We start from the raw sequence: 21,157 nt of genomic DNA, 5'->3' as shown, positions 1-21,157 counted from the left end.
CGGGGAAAGGGGGAATTGCAAAGCAAACCAATACAAAATAAAATAAATAAAAACACACGATAGTGGGGTTAGTTTAAAATATAAAATAAGGCAAAAGCCAGGATTTATTGATAAATAATATAAAGGATTTGGTAAACAATATTACCTTTTTGCACAATAGGGGCGGGGGGGGGGGGGGTAGCCTTCGTTCGTATCGGGGCGATAGAAGAAGAGAGAGATTAACAACAAAACAACGATCCCAAAATGAAGTAAGGCGGCGTTGGTGTCATTCGCCACTTGTTGAAATCTGTTGACATTGACAGATTTCAACGATGTTTATCATTTACAAGTAATTAGGCGTTAACCCATTGTTAACGTAGCAAAACACTAATTTCCAATCTAAATTAAACACAAATCAAAAGGCATAATTCTTTTTTGTATTAGAGTATGGATTGTCACCTTTCATAATCAAAAAAACATGATTTGACACTGATCTAGTTCTATATTGTGTTTATTTTTATTGTTTTTTCTTAAATATGGTTCACTTGTTTTTATCCATTTATTAGTTGGAAATCTGAAATATATAAAAAATGATTGTCTTAAAAATCAGTGGCGAAGTTACTTGCCTAACCTTCAATTTTCACTGATGACCCAATTTTAGAGAGGGAAGAACACTGTAATGATGGTTTTTTAAACTATAGTAAGATATACTTTTTTAATATATTCATAAGGTTTTGGTCTGATGAGGGCTCAATTTCCAGCCAATTTCTTATATATTTTTATTATTATGCCTGTCTCATAAAAATATTCTGTTGTTCCTCAGCTTCAAAAAGGGGTTTCAAAGTATTTTTTTAGCTTATGAACATTGAAAAAAAAAAACAAATGAAAGATAATTTATTTAAATTGATCTCTTTGTTTGGGGAAAATTTATATTTTTTGTATTTATTTCCCGTATTATTTCCGGTCTTGGGAAATCTCTATATGACGTGCTTTTTCAGCTCGTGTATGTGATCGTCCATCAACTTTTGCTATACGAAAGATTTGGAAGTAAATCACGAACATTATTATTTGTGGCACCATTTGCTAGCAGAAAGGAGAAAACAAGTAGAATTAGACATAACAAAAAAATTCAGTTGAAGATGCCTGATGGAAATTGGAATAATAAAAACAAAAACCTTATTTTGGAACAACAAAAAAAAAACAATTAAGGCTTCTGCCGTTCATAGCGATGGACAATAACAGGAAGACAAATTCGCCTTCGAATTGAGACCGGGGCATCCAAAAAGTATATAAAATTCTAAGTCGATTTAGCGATGTCTGTTTGTCCGTCCGTATATCTGTCTGTTGTAATCGCGCCATCGTTGGAACAATTGAGATAGAAAGCTGAAACTTTGTACACATGTGTGTTTTGTCAGTAGTAAGGTTGTTCACAAGCTCCACGTTTTCGTATATCCCCATATAACAGTATGCACCGATATTCGGTATTTTACGACAATAAACAACATTCTTAAACGGGATTGCTTACAATCCGGTTCATAGATTTTATAATGGGTGCTACTTCTTTAGAGGTCCACTATTTTAAACCGATTAAAACAACATTTTCAAACGGAATTTTTTAATATTTGTACTTCGAGTTAGTAGCAGTTTCTGACTTCTGTGTCAAAACATTGTTTCTATAGGTCGCTTACAAGTGGTTTTCTGTTTGTCGATTCACATTCTCAATTACAAATTAATTTCACTGTGTTTTTTTGTGTCTCAAGTGCTAAATAGTGATATTTCATATAATTAAATTTATCTAAATTCCATTTGCGTGAAGTGTTTGCGTTTCATTCAGTTTTTTTTTGTTTTTTTTTTTTTTTTGTTTTTTGTTTTTTATAATTAATATTTTTTGTTGTTTATATTCTTCTTTTTGGTTTCTTTCTTTTGTTGATTCCATTGTGTTATTGTGTTTTGATTTTTGTGGCTACTTCCCCTTAATATCTAAATAATTAGCTTTTCTTAACATACTTTTAGGCAGTTATAGTAAATTACTTACCGCACCATTTCCTAAATTACACTATTTCCTTAGTTATTTTAAATAAAAAAAAATTATTAACTCTTTTTTACTTGTATCATTACCCTATTGTCGATATTTTATACTCTCATAACGGCTTCCTCAAATAAAGATTGTGTTGTTAGAGACATCAATATCTTTCTTTATTTGCGATAAATTTTTAAATGCTAATTATACAAGATCTTATAGATGGCCAAAATTAGTCATAAACACTACTATTTGAAAAAATATTAGCTTAAAAAAAAATTCGAGTTGCAGCCAGTTTCAGTCCAGCGTAGTGGTAATCAACCATGAGGTTGATCAACAATGAGGTTATATGCTCAAATGCTGTACAGATTCTTTGTTTTTGTTTGGCCGTGCCGTTCTTTGAATACCCTCCACAATTGGGTAAAGAAAACATTTTTATATAGAAGTATTTTAATTCAACCGCATTCCACTTTAAACTACAAATACCAGTAAAACCGTTTGGAAAATGCAGTTAAACTTTTCAAAAAAAAACAAAGTGAGTGGGTCCATTATATGGGGACCATACCAAAAAGGGTACCATTTAGAAAAAATTTATACTATAAGGATTGTTATATATCCCAAGCCTTAAATGCCAAACTTGAAAAATTCCGTGGGTAACTGTAACAAGGATTATAAAAATACAGAACATATGTGGGTACCATTGTATTGCGGCTATAGGAAAACATGGTTCTATAATGGGGCCATACCAAAAGGGGAACCTCTATGGACAATTTTATACTTCAAGGATTGTCATCTATCAAATTTTCTAAAATACCAAATTTGAAAGGATTATGTGGGTAAATGTGACCAGGATTATCAAAATACCGAATATCGGTGGGTACAGTTATATGTGCGCTTTAGGAAAACGTTGATCTATCAAAATATCGAATCTCGGAAAGAACCGTTTTATGGAAGGAACCGTTTATACCAAACAATGTTTCGCCATACGAGTTAGAACCCATTTTGACTCACAAATATCAATTTTCAGACAAATTTTTGGAAAAATGTTTCAAAAATCATCAAAATACCGAATATTGGGCTATACAACAACGTGGACCTATACATACAATGTTTCGCCAGCGGAGCTAGAACCCATTATGACCCGCAAATATAAATTTTTAGACAAATTCGTCGAAAAATATGGCGCAAATCATCAAAATACCGAATATCGAATACATCGTTAAATCGACTTAGAATTTTATGAGTATTTAAGGATGAATATTTAGTTACAAACGGAATGACAAAGTAAAAAGGCTGCATATGTTTGCATACTCATGTTAGGCAAAACAAACTATACATATTCTTATTCTTGATCAGAGTAATATTTTCCGATGTCCGTCTTTCTGTTGTAATCAAGCTGTCTATCGAGCGAATAGAGATAAAAGGCTAAAATTTTGCCTACATGAGTATTTTGTCGGCACACGTTTCCTATAGCCCATACCAAATACCCCCCATATAAAAATGTCGCCCTATAATTGGTATTTTAACGAAGTAATCATCATATTGAAAATTTGCTTATAGCCTATAAACAAGTACCTCGCGATATTCGGCATTTATACTATTTAAACCAGATTTTCAAAGGAAATTGTTTAAAATTTGGTACTAAGACTTTGTAACATCATATGGCAGAACATTGTCTATATATATTCACGTTTTCTTATAGCCCCATATAACCGTGTCTCTCGATATTTGGTATTGCTTACTATGCGGTACTTAGCGTTCGACCTCCTGTGGCAGATTCAGGTTTTGCTATAGCCTCACATGTTTCGGCACTTCAACAGTTATTAGGGAATCGCATTACGAACTTCGAAATTGAAAAATGTACACCATTTTCTCCTGCAGATAATTGGAGGTAGAGGTCCACGTTTCCGTACAATTCCATATAGTTTTAATATAATATATATTTGGAATTTTTACAAATTATACCGGCATATTACATTTGACAAATACCTTCCATATTGTGAAGGCCAATAAAAGTTCGCCCGGCCGAACTATTTTTTACTTGTTGCTTACTAAATGGTATCAATAATATGCTTTATAATATCATTACGCCTTAGTTCGTTGCCAAATAAGTTATTGAACTCAGACAATCACACAGGGAAAACATTGAAATGTACGTCCTGCCAGGACATTATACAATTTCAATCATGTTTTATGATTAATAAGTGTCAACATATTTTCCACTTGGTGTTATAAGACATTGAGCGGATATGTCTTTTATGAACTTTCAAATTTAAAGAAATCGGTCCCATAAATAATAAAACTATATATATTTCAATTCAATAGAAATGTTAAACCTTATGGGTATGGGCCGTGAAATTCTGGTATCCATCAACGACAAATATGCCTATAACATTTAATAAAGGCAATTTGTTCGAGGTCAATGTTTTGAGTTTTGTAATTATTTATATCTTCTTCCAATATTTCGATACTCTTTGAGTATCATCATCAGGGTGATTTTAAAATTAAATGACAAAATTACAACATATTAACATTATCACAGCAGTTTTTAAATACTTAGAACATAGACACTTAAAAAGAGGATCGCTTACTTGCAAACATTTTCTTCTATACCTATAAAAGAGGAAAATGTTTGTATGTTTTTTGTAATTTATGGACTCGAAAACCGCTGAACAAATTTCCTAAAAATTACCAAACATACTGCAAAATCGTCTGAAAGTAACACAGGCTATGCATATAAATTTTTGAAATTCCAGTTGGAACTGGATATATAGCATCAGAATCGGAGGTACCTCCCAAAAACTTAGATTTTATATGCACATATTTATTGATCGATTATAGATACAGTCTCTGTTTAATTTAGAATTGCATTAAAAAATCGTTTTCATTGACCCCTGGTTTGGTCCTTAATTAGTCGTTAAAATGTACGAGCTACGGTTTATTGCAACCTTGTGCTAGCGCCTTTGATATTTTAACTACTAATTATTTGTCACTTGTTTTGCCGCCTCCTTTAGACATCAACTAATATTTCGCTGTCATACGGACAGACAACACCCGCAATATCGTTTGCAGCACATATCGTTGTGCATAGAAAGGCATATTGTTGCCACAGGTAAAATTGATACCAACCACCAAACTGAGGGTAAATATTTCTATATATTAAGAAAAATCTCTGTTGTTTTATTTCTTTTTATATTTCCCCCCTACTGTCCACTGCTCGACGCATTCGGCGTTTTACTCCCATCGGCGGAGCCCCTCTGAGCTAACCATTTGGTCTAATCGAACCGGATATTCCAGCCCTCTTGGACGCTTTGGGAATTCGCAACATACAGTCCATTAATCCTGCATTACAAGTTACGTATAGTGCAGTGTTTTAAAGTGAGCTCGAGTTAGTAAATTGCCGCGACAATAACAAACAATCGGTTTGTTTAGGTACAAAGGTAGTTTTATCACGTCAGCGCTTTCCCTCTTGTTTTTTTCCCGCCAATCGTTGGCTTCTATTTTGGATGCTTGCATTCGGCAGCATCATAATCAAAACAAAACTCAAAAATAAAATTGTTGCAAAAATCGTTTGCTAATTTTCTTTTGTTTTGGTTCGTTTAAAACAACAAAATATTAAATATTTCGTTTCGTTCATACCAATAAAACCTTCGTCATGTATTGTTGTTGTTAGCTCTTAGTTTGGTGTGCTTTACTACATAAAGCAAAGATTGCAATATTATTCTTTTTGTTTGGTCTGTCGGCTGTAATATTGCAAATTGTTGTTGTTACATTTATTCTGTTTTCTCGTTGTAACAACAGTCACATTTCAAATTCGCTGTCGCAAACAACAACAACACTGTTTGAATCCCCACCATTTCTTGCTTGCTTTGTCGTCGTTCTCTGATCAGCACTTGTTGTTTGTGCTTTGTTAGATCAGTGAACGAACATAACAAACGAAGGAAGAATATTTTTGTGTATTCCTCTTTCTGTCGTGTCCGTTTAGGTTGAGTAGCTACACTACGTTGGTCGGTCACCTCTGTTTGTTATATTAGTTGGTATTGGGTGTAAAATTATTGTTATTATTGAAGTAAGAATAATTTTAATATTATCGTGTATTAAACTTTTGATCATTGTTTTTTTTATCTTTTAATAAGCTTTTACACCCTATAGACGGTCATTTCACCAAATTAGATAAATATAAATAAAATAGTTATTATATTTATTTTTGTATTTTTTCCCAAAATTGTTCGTTATTTCTTCATTTAATTATGACCTTCGCTCGTTTTCGGTTCTGACTCCAAAAGCTTCGTCAAGCGCAGCAAAATCGTTGTTGTCAGCTTCAGCCCCTCGAAATGTATTTCCTCCACATCGGTTGGAGTCGAAAATCAAAAAGCTAATTTTGTTCGTTCAAAATCGCTGTACAAAATGTCTAAAAGCTACCTTATTAAGTTTGTAAAAATGAAGGTAGTCAGTCAACGAAATTAAAACTTGTAAACAACGGACGACCTACGTGTAAATCGGTATCGCGACAGCTCCATGTGTATATACCGACATTGGCACAGTGTCTCAATTGGAACCCGCCTCGAATATCGTTTCGGGAAACACGTAGCTCGATTGAAGTCCGAATCTGTAACTGCAGGTTCATATGCGGCTTCAAAATATTACATTTCGTGTAATAATATAACTTGATTGAAGTCCGAATCTGTTACTGCGGATTTATCTGCGCCTTCATTTTATCGTTGTAGCGGAGATGGATCCCGAATCTGTTACTGCAGATTCATCTGCGTTTCACATACATTTTGTTCGAAAAAAAGCTCACACTGCACTATACAATCGGTACCTACTACTGGAACTAATTTAGATTAAGTTAATTGTGTTGAAACATGATTTGATGTTTCAAGGAGGTCGGCATGTTTAATTTAGAATTGCATTAAAAAATGGTTTTTATTGACCCCTGGTTTGGTCTTTAATTAGTCGTTAAAATGTACGCGATTCGGTTTATTGCAACCTTGTGCTAGCGCCTTTGACATCTTAACTACTAATTATTTGTCACTTCTTTTGCCGGCTCCTTTAGACATCAACTAGTATTTCGCTGTCATTCGGACAGACAACGCCCGCAATATCGTTTGCAGCACATATCGTTGTGCATAGAAAGGCATATTGTTGCCACAGGTAAAATTGTTACCAACCACCAAACTGAGAATAAATAGTTCTATATATTAAGAAAAACCTCTGTTGTTTTATTTCTTTTTATATTTCCCCCCTACTGTCCACCGCTCGACGCATTCGGCGTTTTACTCCCATCGGCGGAGCCCCTCTGAGCTAAACAGTCTCCAAATTTGGAATGCGTACAGGAATTTGAAACAATATGAAATATGTAAATTTTCGGACGATTTCATGTATTTGATGCACCAAAAACGCTATGTATCTCTAATGTCAATATCTTTTTTTGTTGCAAAGTGTACCTGACGATGTACCATTTCAATTATTTTTTTCCATATTCTCCGGTATTACTATCAGTTCCTTTATACATTGATACGATCGTCATGATGAGCCTCCTTTATCCGATTTTGTAGACTATCTAGATTCACCAGACACGCTGCACGGCTAAGAGCGACTTCATGCACCATTAACGTACCCAATGGGTACTCTATGACGTAGTCAAAATCATGAAGAAAAAGTGCCCATCTCGAAATTCGAACAGGAACATCTTCCTTGCGCATGGTCATTTAGACCCATGACGTATGTGGCGCTTTTACGATAGCTAGGATCTCGAACCAATACGAATGATATTTTTATTTAGCTGGTCTCGTCTCATGTTCGCATCAGAGTGTAGCTGCATGTACTCTGAATCTTTCTGAAAAAGTACTGTTCCGTAACCATGCATACTAGCATCCGTGTAAATTTCTGTTTCAGCTTTAAAATTATAGTCTTAAAATCGTAATGCCTCGTAAGTGCACTTTTCAAATGTTAAACTACAGTAGTTCGTTATCGCCCATATTGAACAAAACATTTTAAGAAGAAGAACCGACAATTGTTTAGAGTCCAAAGCATACGCTCGCATAAAGCGTTGAAAGAACGACGTAAGTCCCAAAAATTTTTAAACTGCTTTCACATTAGTTGGAATGGGGAAGTTTCTAATCATAGAAATTTTCTCATCCGTTGAATATATTGATGAATTCTTATTCTATATCCCAGGAATTTGATACTCCTTATAAAACATTGGCACTTGCTCCATTTTTATCTCAATGCCGCTTGACGACGCGACTTTTAAGATTTTAATCAGCTTTTCAGAACCCTTTCCTCGGTCTTGTGATGGAATAACAATGTCGTCCATATAAATGATAACTGTACCGTCTCTAATCAGCTCTTGCAGAACTACAGAGAAATATCGGCAAAATACGGCTGAATAATTTGAAATACCGATGGGCACAACGTAAGGAATACTGTATACTTTTATGATTCCTGGTCTATCGGCACATGTAAGAAACCATTCCTCAGATAAATTGTGGTATACACTCTACCCTCCTGCAATCTCTACTAGCGATGTTCTTCTAGGACGGTTTGCAACTAGAATATCATTTTTCAGTACAATTTTCCTTTTTATGGGAAACTTTGTGAGTTTAATTGGCCTGTATAAATCAATTGCAGCCTCATTCCTCGCTTCCATCTCTACACTTAAATGATACAGTTCAAAAATGTCACATATTTTTTGATTTGTTGACATAGAGTGAATTATTTCGTAAAATTCGTTCTGCGCTGCTTCAATTCGATTGACGTCCAATATGGGCGTATATTTGCGTACACTAATATTAACGGGAGTAAATCTCCTTCTAAATGTCGCATCTCTCGCATCGATAACAAAATCAACTTGATCTGAAACGTCGTTTCCATTACATTACAATATATCAATATATTAACGACATAGAAAACAATGGTATAACTCACGATTATCTAATTTCAACAAACATAACCCACTGTCGTTATTGTTTGACCACCAATACCCGAGAAAATTTTCGCTCCGGACTCCAGCGTTAACAATAAAAGGGTAGCATAACAAAGTAAACTTATTCCGCTATCAGTATCGATTAAAGCAAAAAGAGTTGTTCCTAACACTTCAATGTCTCGGTGCTGCAGATTCATCATTAGTCAGTGTATGAACAATTTTTTCTCTGCCTTAATATTCTCATCTTGACTGTCTTTCTTGTACTGCACTCAAATGACTTGTGACCAGACCCCGACTACCTTTTCTTTCAACACTGAAACATTTCGCGCTTAGTATAAGATAAGCTTACTAATCCTAGAATCGGTTATATCCTAATGAAGTATTCAACAATACTAATCTCATCTAAATGTATGGGACTGTCATTTTATATTATAGTTATAAATATTGTTTATAAGACTCGTCTGCCCTCTTTCAGCTATCCTCCAATATTTTATGGACTGAAATCCTTGGCAATTTGGTACCGACCACTCCTCTTAAAACTCTCTTTAGAGCAGTCCAAATTTTCACACCTACTTGGCTTCTTAAAAATATTCGTGCTGCATCCGTCAACAATTGTGTAGTGTATGTGTATCATTGCAATTCATTCTATTTCACCACGTGTGAACAGTTTTCGAATTCCTAAATCCACATCAGGAGCACCTTCCCCTGAAAGCCGAGTTAGTGAATCTGCAATATCCTTTGGGGTAAAGCTACAACTTTCTGCCCTATTAATTGCGACATCTGAAGTTGCATCATCGAAATTAGAGCCGTCGCCAGCGTCAGTAGTTCCCGTATTGCAATAATGTCAAATTCGACGTTCCTGTAAGTCCGTTTTAACCCAAGTAGATGACAAAGTATATATATTCTTGATCAGCATAAAATTCTATGTCGATGTAGCGATGTCCGTCCGTCTATCCGTCTGTGGAAATAACTCTAGCTTCCGAACGAAATGATTTAGGTTGATAACATTTTACTGTCTGCAGGAGCTCTGGTATTGAAAATGGGTCAGGTAGGTCCACGTTTTAGTATAGCCCTCATATAATAGTACCTCCCGATATTCGGTATTTTGATGATTTTAGCAACATTATTCAAAGGAATTGTTTCAAATTTGGTGTCTGTAGTTCGTAATGGATACTACAGCCTATGACAGAAAATTGTCTGCGCAGGTCTGAGTCCTCTTATAGGCTCAAGATAGCGGTACCTCCCTTATTCGATTTTTTAATGATTTTAGCTACATTATTTACCGAATTTTTTATTCAAGTTTCGCATTTGAGTATTGTAATGGTTTATGAGAAAAGTTGCTATGGAGGCCCACGTCGTCGTATAGACCCTAATATAACGCCTACTTTCGCTATTTCTAAGATTTTAACATAATTTTTTAACGGATTTTATAATTATTATATCGTTCCCAATGGTGGAGGGTATTCAGAGATCGGCCCAGAAGAACTTACAGGTGTTTTACTTGTTTTTGTCTTAAATTCTCGCCAATCATTACTTCTCTCTTGCCTTCTTTTCTTTTCAGTTTTCAGATTCAAAAAAAAAAAAAAAAAAAAAACAGTACCTAATGCGGATTGTTTTTTGAATAGTAATTTTTTTCTTCTTCTTCGTTTTTGGAGCACATGAATTCTTTTTAGTTGGTTTTGCCGTACCGTCTTGATTTTCAATGCCACTCACAAATTTTTTGCATTTGTTTTAACGAACGAAATTAATTTTATGTTTTCTTACCACTTTGCTTTTTTTAACGATCCCGTTTGAGCTCCCAATTATGTAGTTCTGTATACCCTCCACCATTCTATGGAGGGTATATTAACTTTTTCATTCCGATTGTAACTCCTCTATTCTAAATCAGCATAAAATTCTAAGACGATCTAGCGATGTCCGTCTGTATGTCGGTCCGTTCTTTCTGTCTGTTGTAATCACGCTATCTTTCGAACGAATTGAGATAGAAGGCAAAAACTTTACATACGTGCAAAGTTTGCCTGTAGGCAGGTACGTAAATGAGCCATGTCGGTCCACGTTTTCGTATAGCCCAAATATAATGGTACCTCCCCATATTCGGTATTTTCATGATTTTAGCGACATTTTTACCGGAATTACTTACAATGTCGTATTTGAACATCGTAATAGGCATGGTAGAAGAATATAGGTAGACGCATCGATACAGCTGCTGGGTCAATGAACTGTCAAACCAATTTCCCAAGCGTTGATGCATATACCTGTATTCTTCTACCATGGTAATAGGTACTACAGCCCATGGTACAATGATTTCAAGGTAGGGCAAAACTACCATATGATTTAAATTTTTTTTATTTTTCTGGCTTAATATGTAAACTTCATTTGTTTATGTGTGCGTATTGTTTTCAATAATAGAAAATTGTTCAGAAAGTATTCAAATTTTGGTTTTTTCAAAATGCTTATTGCAAAGTATGCATCGACAAAGTCTACAATTTTTGTCGCGAAATAAGCCATAAGAGATATATAGAACATGATTTTGAAAAGGAATTTTGACCTTTCATTCAGTTTTAAGTTATTTATATTTATTCAGTTTTTAAATTATTTATTCAAAATCAATGCAACAAGTTTTTTGCTTTTTTATTGTTTTGATAGTGATTCTGACATTACAAGTCAAACAGGTAGACCTCTATACTTGACATTTTTTAAAGTTAGCCTACCTTGTATTCATTGTACCATGCTACAGCCTATGACAAACATTTCTGTATGCAGGTACAATTCTTCGGTATTTTGATGATTTCTGCAAACATTATTCACCGGAATTGTTTTAAATTTCGTACTGGAAGATACCAATGCGTATTACAAAAAATTTCGTTTGCAGGTCTTCGTATAGTCCTTATGTAGCGAGTTACAATCAAGCGGTACTTTTTCTTTTGAAAATTTTTTGAAAAGGGTATTAAAAGTTCGTCCCGGCCGAACTTAGCGGCTTTTTTACTTGTTCAAATAACAATTACATATACTTCAACTCTCAATTATGTATCTGTAAAAATTAATTTTAAATTTTTGTAAATTTGTCCTGTCTAAATAACTTTTTTTCTTTTCTTTCTCTATGTAAATATTTTGGTTCCTATTAATTTCCTGCCGACGTGATGCCTTTTTCAATGGCTATGGTAATGTAACTTGTTGTACTTTTAAGTTTTTGCACTTACAGCTGCATTGTTAGGGGCTCGCTTTAGAGCTGGTTCTAATGCTGGTATGCTTGGCCTTGAAGGTCTACCTGGACTTAGCGGACGAATGTCCCATAGCAATAATGATGGAGATTTAGATAACGCGGAATGCAAAAATATAAATGCACCTTCTAGTTGTAATATGGGGAGACGTCGCAGCCGGGCAGTTCTATACCAACTCTCTGGACACTATAAGCCCGAAAAAGGTGTAAAGAACAAGCTGAAGCTAGGAAATGTAAGTACAATCAATGTATATATAATGAAATTGACAATCTATTTCCAATATAAATGCAAACGCAAATATTCTCAGCGTTGTGTACAACTTGTACTATTCGGTACCTCTTTGAACGTAAGTCGAAATTCTATAATAGAAAATTCCTAAGGTAAATCTCAAAACAGCTTAAGCGACATAGAATTTAACGCAGATAAGGAATATATATAATTTGGATTTACAAAGTGAATAGCAAGTGAATATAAACCTTTCATATGGAGGCTATACGAGGGCGTTTCGAAAACTTCTTAGCTATCAATGAAAGAAAATAGTTAGTTTTTCAAAAATATTTTTATTTTTCGATATAAGCTCCTGATACTTCAGTACACTTAGTCCAACGCTTTTCTAGCAATTCTATCCCTTGATTAAAATAGTTTTCCTCGAGGTCTTCAAAATAGTGGTTAACATCTGTAACTGCATCTTCATTTGAGGTAAAACGCTTGCCAGCAAGAAATATCTTTGGATTTGGGAACGAGTAAAAGTCACTGGGAGCTAAATGTAGGAAAATAAGGGTGGTGGTCAAGCAACTCGTACTTTAATTCGTTGATTTTAGCCATTGTTAAAACAAATTTGTGCGCTGGTGCGTTGTCCTAAAGAATTTTTTTTGTGTTGTAAGCGCGCACGTTTTTCTCGAATTTGTACACTTAATTGATCCAAAAGGTTGCAATAGTGCTTTGGGTTTATTGTTTTACCCTCTTGTAGATAGTCAATCAACAAAATACCTTTGAGGTCCCAAAAAAACCGTAACCATAACCTTACCAGCCGATTGAATTGTTTTTGCCTTCTTTGGGGCACTTCCTCCAGCTTCCGTCCATTGTTTGGATTGTTCTTTTGTTTCTGGAGTATAGTGGTGGATTCATGTCTCATCAACAGTTATGAAACGACGCTTAAAATCCATTTTATTTCGCTTAAAACGATCAAAGCAAGCTTAAGAAATGTTCAATCTTATGCGTTTTTGATTGACTGTTAACAAATGCGGCACCCATTTTGCAGAAAGCTTTTTCATCTGTAGTTCTTCATGCAAAATTAAATGGACTCGATCATTTGAGATGCCTATGATATTAACAATTTCACTCACATTTATTCGTAGTTCATTTGACACGATATCATGCGCTTTGGTTACAATTTTTGTTGTTGTTGTTGCTGTTTTTGGACGTCCACTACTTGGTTCATCTTCAATGCTTGTACGACCACTTTAAATTCAGCCACCCAATTTTTTACTGTTGTACTTTCACCTAACCATTCACCGTAATGATAAAACTTTTTTATGTAAATGTTTAATGACGCATTTCTAATTTTTACATTGTAAAAAAATTGCGGATGCGTCTTTATGAACACTTGTTTCTATATGAAGGAGTTGCCAGATCGAAGCAAAATTTAATATGTGTTCCTAACAAAGATGGACGTTTCCAAAACACTCAACTTTTTTCTGTTTATACCGCGCTTTTTGTGCTAGGTTAAGAAGTTTCCGAACTGCCCTCGTAGAATAGCGTTAACTTTGAACTTTCCTCAAATATAAAGAGATAAAAAATCCAACTACCCCGGATGAAAGTCTAACAGTTACGTTTTAGAAATCGAGTTGGCAGCCCTGTTCGAACGAGATGCCAAAATTTAACATATAATGTGCAGTTCAATTTATCTCAAAATATAACTTAAATAGCAACAACCCATACCAACATAAAATCATAGACCATATGAGAAATATTACATTGGAAATAGTGTGATAACTGTTCTAAAACCTACCAAGCAATGTGTACTAAGCTAAACAAAAAAACAATATGAATATTTACTTAAGAACGACGAAGAAGAGTACGTATCCTATAAATGTAACATACGTATGCTATAAATGTTATTAGCAGTGATAAAGATGTAAACAATGCTACACTTACAGAGCAACTGCTAAGAATGGAATCCATGAATTTTTTATCTCGTAAATTTGATTATTTAATGATTGCCATAAGTACATATAAGGGAACAATGTCAAATAACGTCAAAAAAATATATACATATAAAAACAACCACAAATTTATTCAACGTAATGTCTGTAAATATAAGAAGCATTTCGATTATTGTAAATTCTAATACTTTTAAATCACAATTGACGCAACTACCTATACTACCAAATATCACTGCAATACGAGAAACGTGGTTTCAATCCAATTTAACAGAGATGTATACAATTCCTGGTTACAACGCAGGGCATTATTGCAGATCTTACAGTTACGGGGGCACGTTGATTATGTATTGAAAAATGTAAGCAGAATAAAAGGAATTGCTGAGAGAACCTGTTTGAACAACTACATGTGCTGGAAATCCTTGAACGAGTGCTTAGGAAAAAAAAAGGAAAAACGGAATGTAATTTGAAAAATGATAGTGGACAAATGAAAAATAGATCAGTGAACATATTCAACAATTTGGTTCGATATTTTGAGAAGTTCTCAAAGTTGCATAGGTTATGCCCGTAACGACAAAAAAGAATGTGGCAAGTAGCCAGTGAGCTCCGGTCTATAAATTTGTTATCGTATGTGGACAAAATGGAAGAAATATTGCGTTCACATAGAAAAAATATTGAATTCACGGATATCTGACAAACAATTTGATTTTAAGAAAAGTTGATGCCGTTGCAAACATAATAAATTTGATATGTAAAGGTTTAGATGACATGTTGGAGCAATATTTTACACCGAAAGAAAAAGCTTCATACAATAATGAAATCCTACGTTCCGTCAATAAAATTTGTTATTGATTTTGAACCAACGTAGAGGATTGAATAAACGAAAACAGTTTCATTAATGTAAAATTAACGAAATTGTTCATAAATTTAATGGAAATTCTTCATTGATTCAGTGAAACACATTCATTAATGCAATGACATTTCTAAATTAATCCAATAAACCTTCATTGACATATATATATATATATATATATATATATATATATATATATATATATATATATATATATATATATATATATATATATATATATATATATATATATATATATATATATATATATATATATATATATATATATATATATATATTTATATATATATATATATATATATATATATATATGTCAATGAAGGTTTATTGGATTAATTTAGAAATGTCATTGCATTAATGAATGTGTTTCACTGAATCAATGAAGAATTTCCATTAAATTTATGAACAATTTCGTTAATTTTACATTAATGAAACTGTTTTCGTTTATTCAATCCTATATATATATATATATATATATATATATATGGTTTCCAACTCGAGTGTATTTCGAAAACTTATTTACGGCCGTCAAAACTAATTTTCTATCTGTTGAGAAAATATCAATATGAATAACCCGACCTGGGTAGTTTGGTATTGGTGTGGCATTCAGTCTTGGTTGACTTGGATGCCTGTCATATTTATTTCTCTTGCATGTGGACCACATTTTTAATATTCTTTTAATTTTAGAGAACATACTGGGAAAATATGCTTTTTCCAATATTTGCATCTTACTTTCTACAGCATTTCTATGCGCACGATTATGAGTATCTATGATAATCGTTTCTTTATCAAATTCCGACAAAATATCCTCGACAAAATTTTTAGTAAAACAAATTTTAAATTTTACAAAATGATGTGGATAAATATCTTGAATTTTTTCCATAATAAACTCTGGAGTTTTAATGCAATTTATGACCGATGGGTTAAGGCATCTCTTTAAAATTGAAATAAGTCTTTCAGTATCATATTCTGGTTCCGATATTGCATGTCTATAATAGCCTGGAAAAGTTATTTGAAAATTGTACAACGGAGCCACGCTGATTTCAAGATAAATTTGATTTTTAAACGCATTTATTGGCACTTCAACACTAGGAATAAGTTTTTTCTGGGTAGCTATCGCTACTACACTGTTCCCGTTAAATATATGATTTTCGTTCCAGGGGATCTAGAAAGTGAATGAGCCACAACATTACTTTTACCTGGTTTATATTGCATTTCATAGTTGTATTCTTTCAGTATTGCTTTTCATCTTTTTGTTCTTATTGCTCAAAGCATAAGTTAGCGGTTGATGGTCGGTGTAAATTATGACTTTAGCTGATCCATATACATAGTTTCTTAAATGGGTTAAAGCCCATGTTATGGCTAACATTTCTTTTTCGTTTGCCGCATGAGGCTGCAAATACAGAAAGAACATATCTGGCTGGCTTAAGTCATCGGCTGGCTTCTTCGGAAATGAACAAAGGAGCCTAGGGCCAAAATCGAACTATGTTAACCTAAAACTACTTTGTTCATCTACGAAGAAGCAAGCCGATGACTTAAGCCAGCCAGATATGCTCTTTATGTATTTCCACCCTAACTCTCTTCTGCTATTGTTAATGTTCTTGAAATAAAGAAAAAAGGTCTATCACACTGGCTTAATACAGCTCCAATAGCAACATTGGATGCATCTGTCGTCAAATGGAATTCTTTGTGGAAATCGGGATGTGACAAAATTACTTCCTGGGATATAAGGACATTTTTCAAGTTGTCAATAACTTGCTTCGTTTCATTGTCCATTTTTATTTTTCTTTGTTTGATTCTGTTCTAGATATCAATCCCCCATCTCCTCGTAAAAGTTTCGTAAGTGGCTCTGTGATGTTTGCATATCCTTTTATGAATCTTCGGTAGTATCCCGAAAGACCAAGAAAAGATCGAAGTTCCTTTACACTTTTAGGATAAGGGAAGTCCACTATAGCCTGAACTTTATTTGGGTTAGCTTTTATACCGTTATGTGGAACAGTATATCCGAGAAATTCCACTTCTTTCTTGAAAAAATCGCATTTATCGAGTTGTATTTTCATATTTGCGCTATTAAGTGTTTCAAAAATGGCTTCTAGATCCTTAAAATGTGAATCTTCGGCGTCGCTAAAAATAATAATATCATCGATATAAACGAAGCATCTCCTACCGATGCGTTCCCTTAAAATGTCGTCTAAAGCACGTCGGAATATCGATAGCGTGTTTTTAAGTCCGAACGGTAACCTCAAAAATTCGTATTTCCCATTACTTAAGGTAAGGTCACATTGAGCAAATATTTGACGAAAAATGTCAAATATTTCTTTGTCACAATCTGACCACCAAATATTATTTGACGGAAAATACAAAAACAGCTGATTTTGGGAAAACAAAATTATTTGCCAGAAAACAAAAATTTGACCAGTGTGTCCATAATGTGAACACCTATGATCAATTATTTTCCTCTTTTTTGGTCAAACATTTATTTGACGGTGCAAATGTTTTGTGAGGTCAAACAAGGAAAAATATCAGTTTAAAACATTGGGCAGCATTTTGCTTTAAGAACAGGAGCATTTGTAATAAGATGTTTAATGAATAGAAAAGCAAACTAATACAATAGGTGGTATTGTTTATTTGATATTTTTGAATTAACTGAATTTGAATGTTTAGTAAAAATTTAATATATGGTCTGTTCCAAGATGTAAAAGTTTTTACTACGATTACCGATTTTCCCTTTATTATATCGAAGAAATTGACAAACTAGTAGATTATTGCAGGTTCAGGAATAGGATATAGGTAGATGAATCAACGCTTGAAACATTGATATGTCAAACATTTTGAAATGTTTTGACAAAAATAAGAAGATTTTTCTATGTTTTCTTTTACGCAATGATATGTATTTTTCAACAATTTTTACAAATTTCAATAATATTTCATTCATTATTGTTTTGTCAGTTCATTGTCCCAGCAGCTATGTCGATGCGACTACCAGTATTCTTCTACCGTGATACAAACATACTAAAATGCAAAAAAATGTTCTGAAAAGAAATTTATTCCACAACAGCTGGTCATTTGCTTTCCTTCTCCAAATAAATTATACCCGAAACTCCATTATCTTTATGTCTCTCTTTCACTCTCTCTGTCATTTCCCTCGGCCAAATAAATTTATGTTTCCTCACAGTTTGATCAAACAATTTATTGGGAAAATATATTTTACGAATATGAACAAGTGTCAAACATGTTTCCCCATAGCACTATTTGACGTTATTTGGTGACTGTTTGAACAAACAAAATCTGTCAAATATTTGACTCTAATGTGAACATCGAATCAACTCTGTATGAATTTCACATTTGTTCAGTCAAATATGGGAAAACAAATTTCGATCAAATATTTGCCCAGTGTGACCGTACCTTTATATTTGTTGTCAGTTTTTATTTTATTTATCTCATACGAACATGAGATTACAACACAAATGTGACAAAACAAAAAGTGATAACATTCATGCAAAATAGAATGCGCCAAATTCACTGTTTTTTTTTTTCTTCCAAATTATTTTTCTTTTCCACTTGCACTGTTCGCTGTTGTTGTCCACGACAATTGGACTTTGACCACTATCAAAAAAAGGGAACTCCGCGACGCGTTGTAAAGTGGCCGTTTTGTTGTTGTAATATTTTTGTTTGTTATTTGTTTTTTTTTTTTTTTTCGCGGGCTCACAACAATATAAATGCACTGCACTATAGCCTGAACTTTATTTGGGTTAGCTTTTATACCGTTATGTGGAACAGTATATCCGAGAAATTCCACTTCTTTCTTGAAAAAATCGCATTTATCGAGTTGTATTTTCATATTTGCACTATTAAGTGTTTCAAAAATGGCTTCTAGATCCTTAAAATGTGAATCTTCGGCGTCGCTAAAAATAATAATATCATCGATATAAACGAAGCATCTCCTACCGATGCGTTCCCTTAAAATGTCGTCTAAAGCACGTCGGAATATCGATAGCGTGTTTTTAAGTCCGAACGGTAACCTCAAAAATTCGTATTTCCCATTACTTAAGGTAAGGTCACATTGAGCAAATATTTGACGAAAAATGTCAAATATTTCTTTGTCACAATCTGACCACCAAATATTATTTGACGGAAAATACAAAAACAGCTGATTTTGGGAAAACAAAATTATTTGCCAGAAAACAAAAATTTGACCAGTGTGTCCATAATGTGAACACCTATGATCAATTATTTTCCTCTTTTTTGGTCAAACATTTATTTGACGGTGCAAATGTTTTGTGAGGTCAAACAAGGAAAAATATCAGTTTAAAACATTGGGCAGCATTTTGCTTTAAGAACAGGAGCATTTGTAATAAGATGTTTAATGAATAGAAAAGCAAACTAATACAATAGGTGGTATTGTTTATTTGATATTTTTGAATTAACTGAATTTGAATGTTTAGTAAAAATTTAATATATGGTCTGTTCCAAGATGTAAAAGTTTTTACTACGATTACCGATTTTCCCTTTATTATATCGAAGAAATTGACAAACTAGTAGATTATTGCAGGTTCAGGAATAGGATATAGGTAGATGAATCAACGCTTGAAACATTGATATGTCAAACATTTTGAAATGTTTTGACAAAAATAAGAAGATTTTTCTATGTTTTCTTTTACGCAATGATATGTATTTTTCAACAATTTTTACAAATTTCAATAATATTTCATTCATTATTGTTTTGTCAGTTCATTGTCCCAGCAGCTATGTCGATGCGACTACCAGTATTCTTCTACCGTGATACAAACATACTAAAATGCAAAAAAATGTTCTGACAAGAAATTTATTCCACAACAGCTGGTCATTTGCTTTCCTTCTCCAAATAAATTATACCCGAAACTCCATTATCTTTATGTCTCTCTTTCACTCTCTCTGTCATTTCCCTCGGCCAAATAAATTTATGTTTCCTCACAGTTTGATCAAACAATTTATTGGGAAAATATATTTTACGAATATGAACAAGTGTCAAACATGTTTCCCCATAGCACTATTTGACGTTATTTGGTGACTGTTTGAACAAACAAAATCTGTCAAATATTTGACTCTAATGTGAACATCGAATCAACTCTGTATGAATTTCACATTTGTTCAGTCAAATATGGGAAAACAAATTTCGATCAAATATTTGCCCAGTGTGACCGTACCTTTATATTTGTTGTCAGTTTTTATTTTATTTATCTCATACGAACATGAGATTATAACACAAATGTGACAAAACAAAAAGTGATAACATTCATGCAAAATAGAATGCGCCAAATTCACTGTTTTTTTTTTCTTCCAAATTATTTTTCTTTTCCACTTGCACTGTTCGCTGTTGTTGTCCACGACAATTGGACTTTGACCACTATCAAAAAAAGGGAACTCCGCGACGCGTTGTAAAGTGGCCGTTTTGTTGTTGTAATATTTTTGTTTGTTATTTGTTTTTTTTTTTCGCGGGCTCACAACAATATAAATGCACTGCACCTACCTTTTGTAAAGAAATGAATATGATGATGGTATTGATGATTGCGAAAATGATATTGATACTAGGGATTTCTTCCACACGAACATAGAAGGCAACAACCAAAGACATTTATTAAAATGGACTGTCTTTTTTTGTTGGTGGCTCGTTTATCGATTGCGGCTCGAATGGACCAAATGTTAATCCGAGATGGTGAATCCGGTTCGACAGGATCAAATGTTAATGCGCCGAAATTGCGCTCCGATAAAGGGGGAGAGAAAAATAGAAATAAAACACAATCGTTTTAGTTTCTTACAAGTTATATATATCTGAATTTTTATTGATATTCAAATCAATAGTTAACCAAATTTATCTTAGTAGTCACACACGAACGTGTAACATTTACAGTGTTGAGCACGAACACTGAACCGATAGCAAGCAGGAATCACCAAGGCAGACTGAAGTAAGGTGGAAGCTTTAGTGACAATTCG

At 33.6% G+C, this 21,157-nt stretch overlaps 1 protein-coding gene across 4 annotated transcripts in view; it reads left to right on the top strand.

Annotated features, from left to right (window-relative positions):
• The window catches only part of LOC109612410 (potassium voltage-gated channel subfamily H member 8), a 1,874,382-nt gene that overhangs the window by 718,546 nt on the left and 1,134,679 nt on the right, over positions 1 to 21,157 (top strand). For all 4 annotated transcript variants that reach the window (XM_059127170.1, XM_059127167.1, XM_059127162.1 and 1 more), the window contains exon 6: positions 12,115 to 12,380. In XM_059127170.1, coding sequence (XP_058983153.1) covers positions 12,115 to 12,380 — 266 coding nt within the window. The remainder of the gene's footprint in view (positions 1 to 12,114; positions 12,381 to 21,157) is intronic.

Source organism: Musca domestica, unplaced genomic scaffold (assembly GCF_030504385.1).
Source record: "Musca domestica strain aabys unplaced genomic scaffold, Musca_domestica.polishedcontigs.V.1.1 10, whole genome shotgun sequence".
Lineage (NCBI taxonomy): Eukaryota > Metazoa > Arthropoda > Insecta > Diptera > Muscidae > Musca > Musca domestica.
Note: the sequence above shows the minus strand (reverse complement) of the source record. Positions and strands in the feature narration are given on the sequence as shown.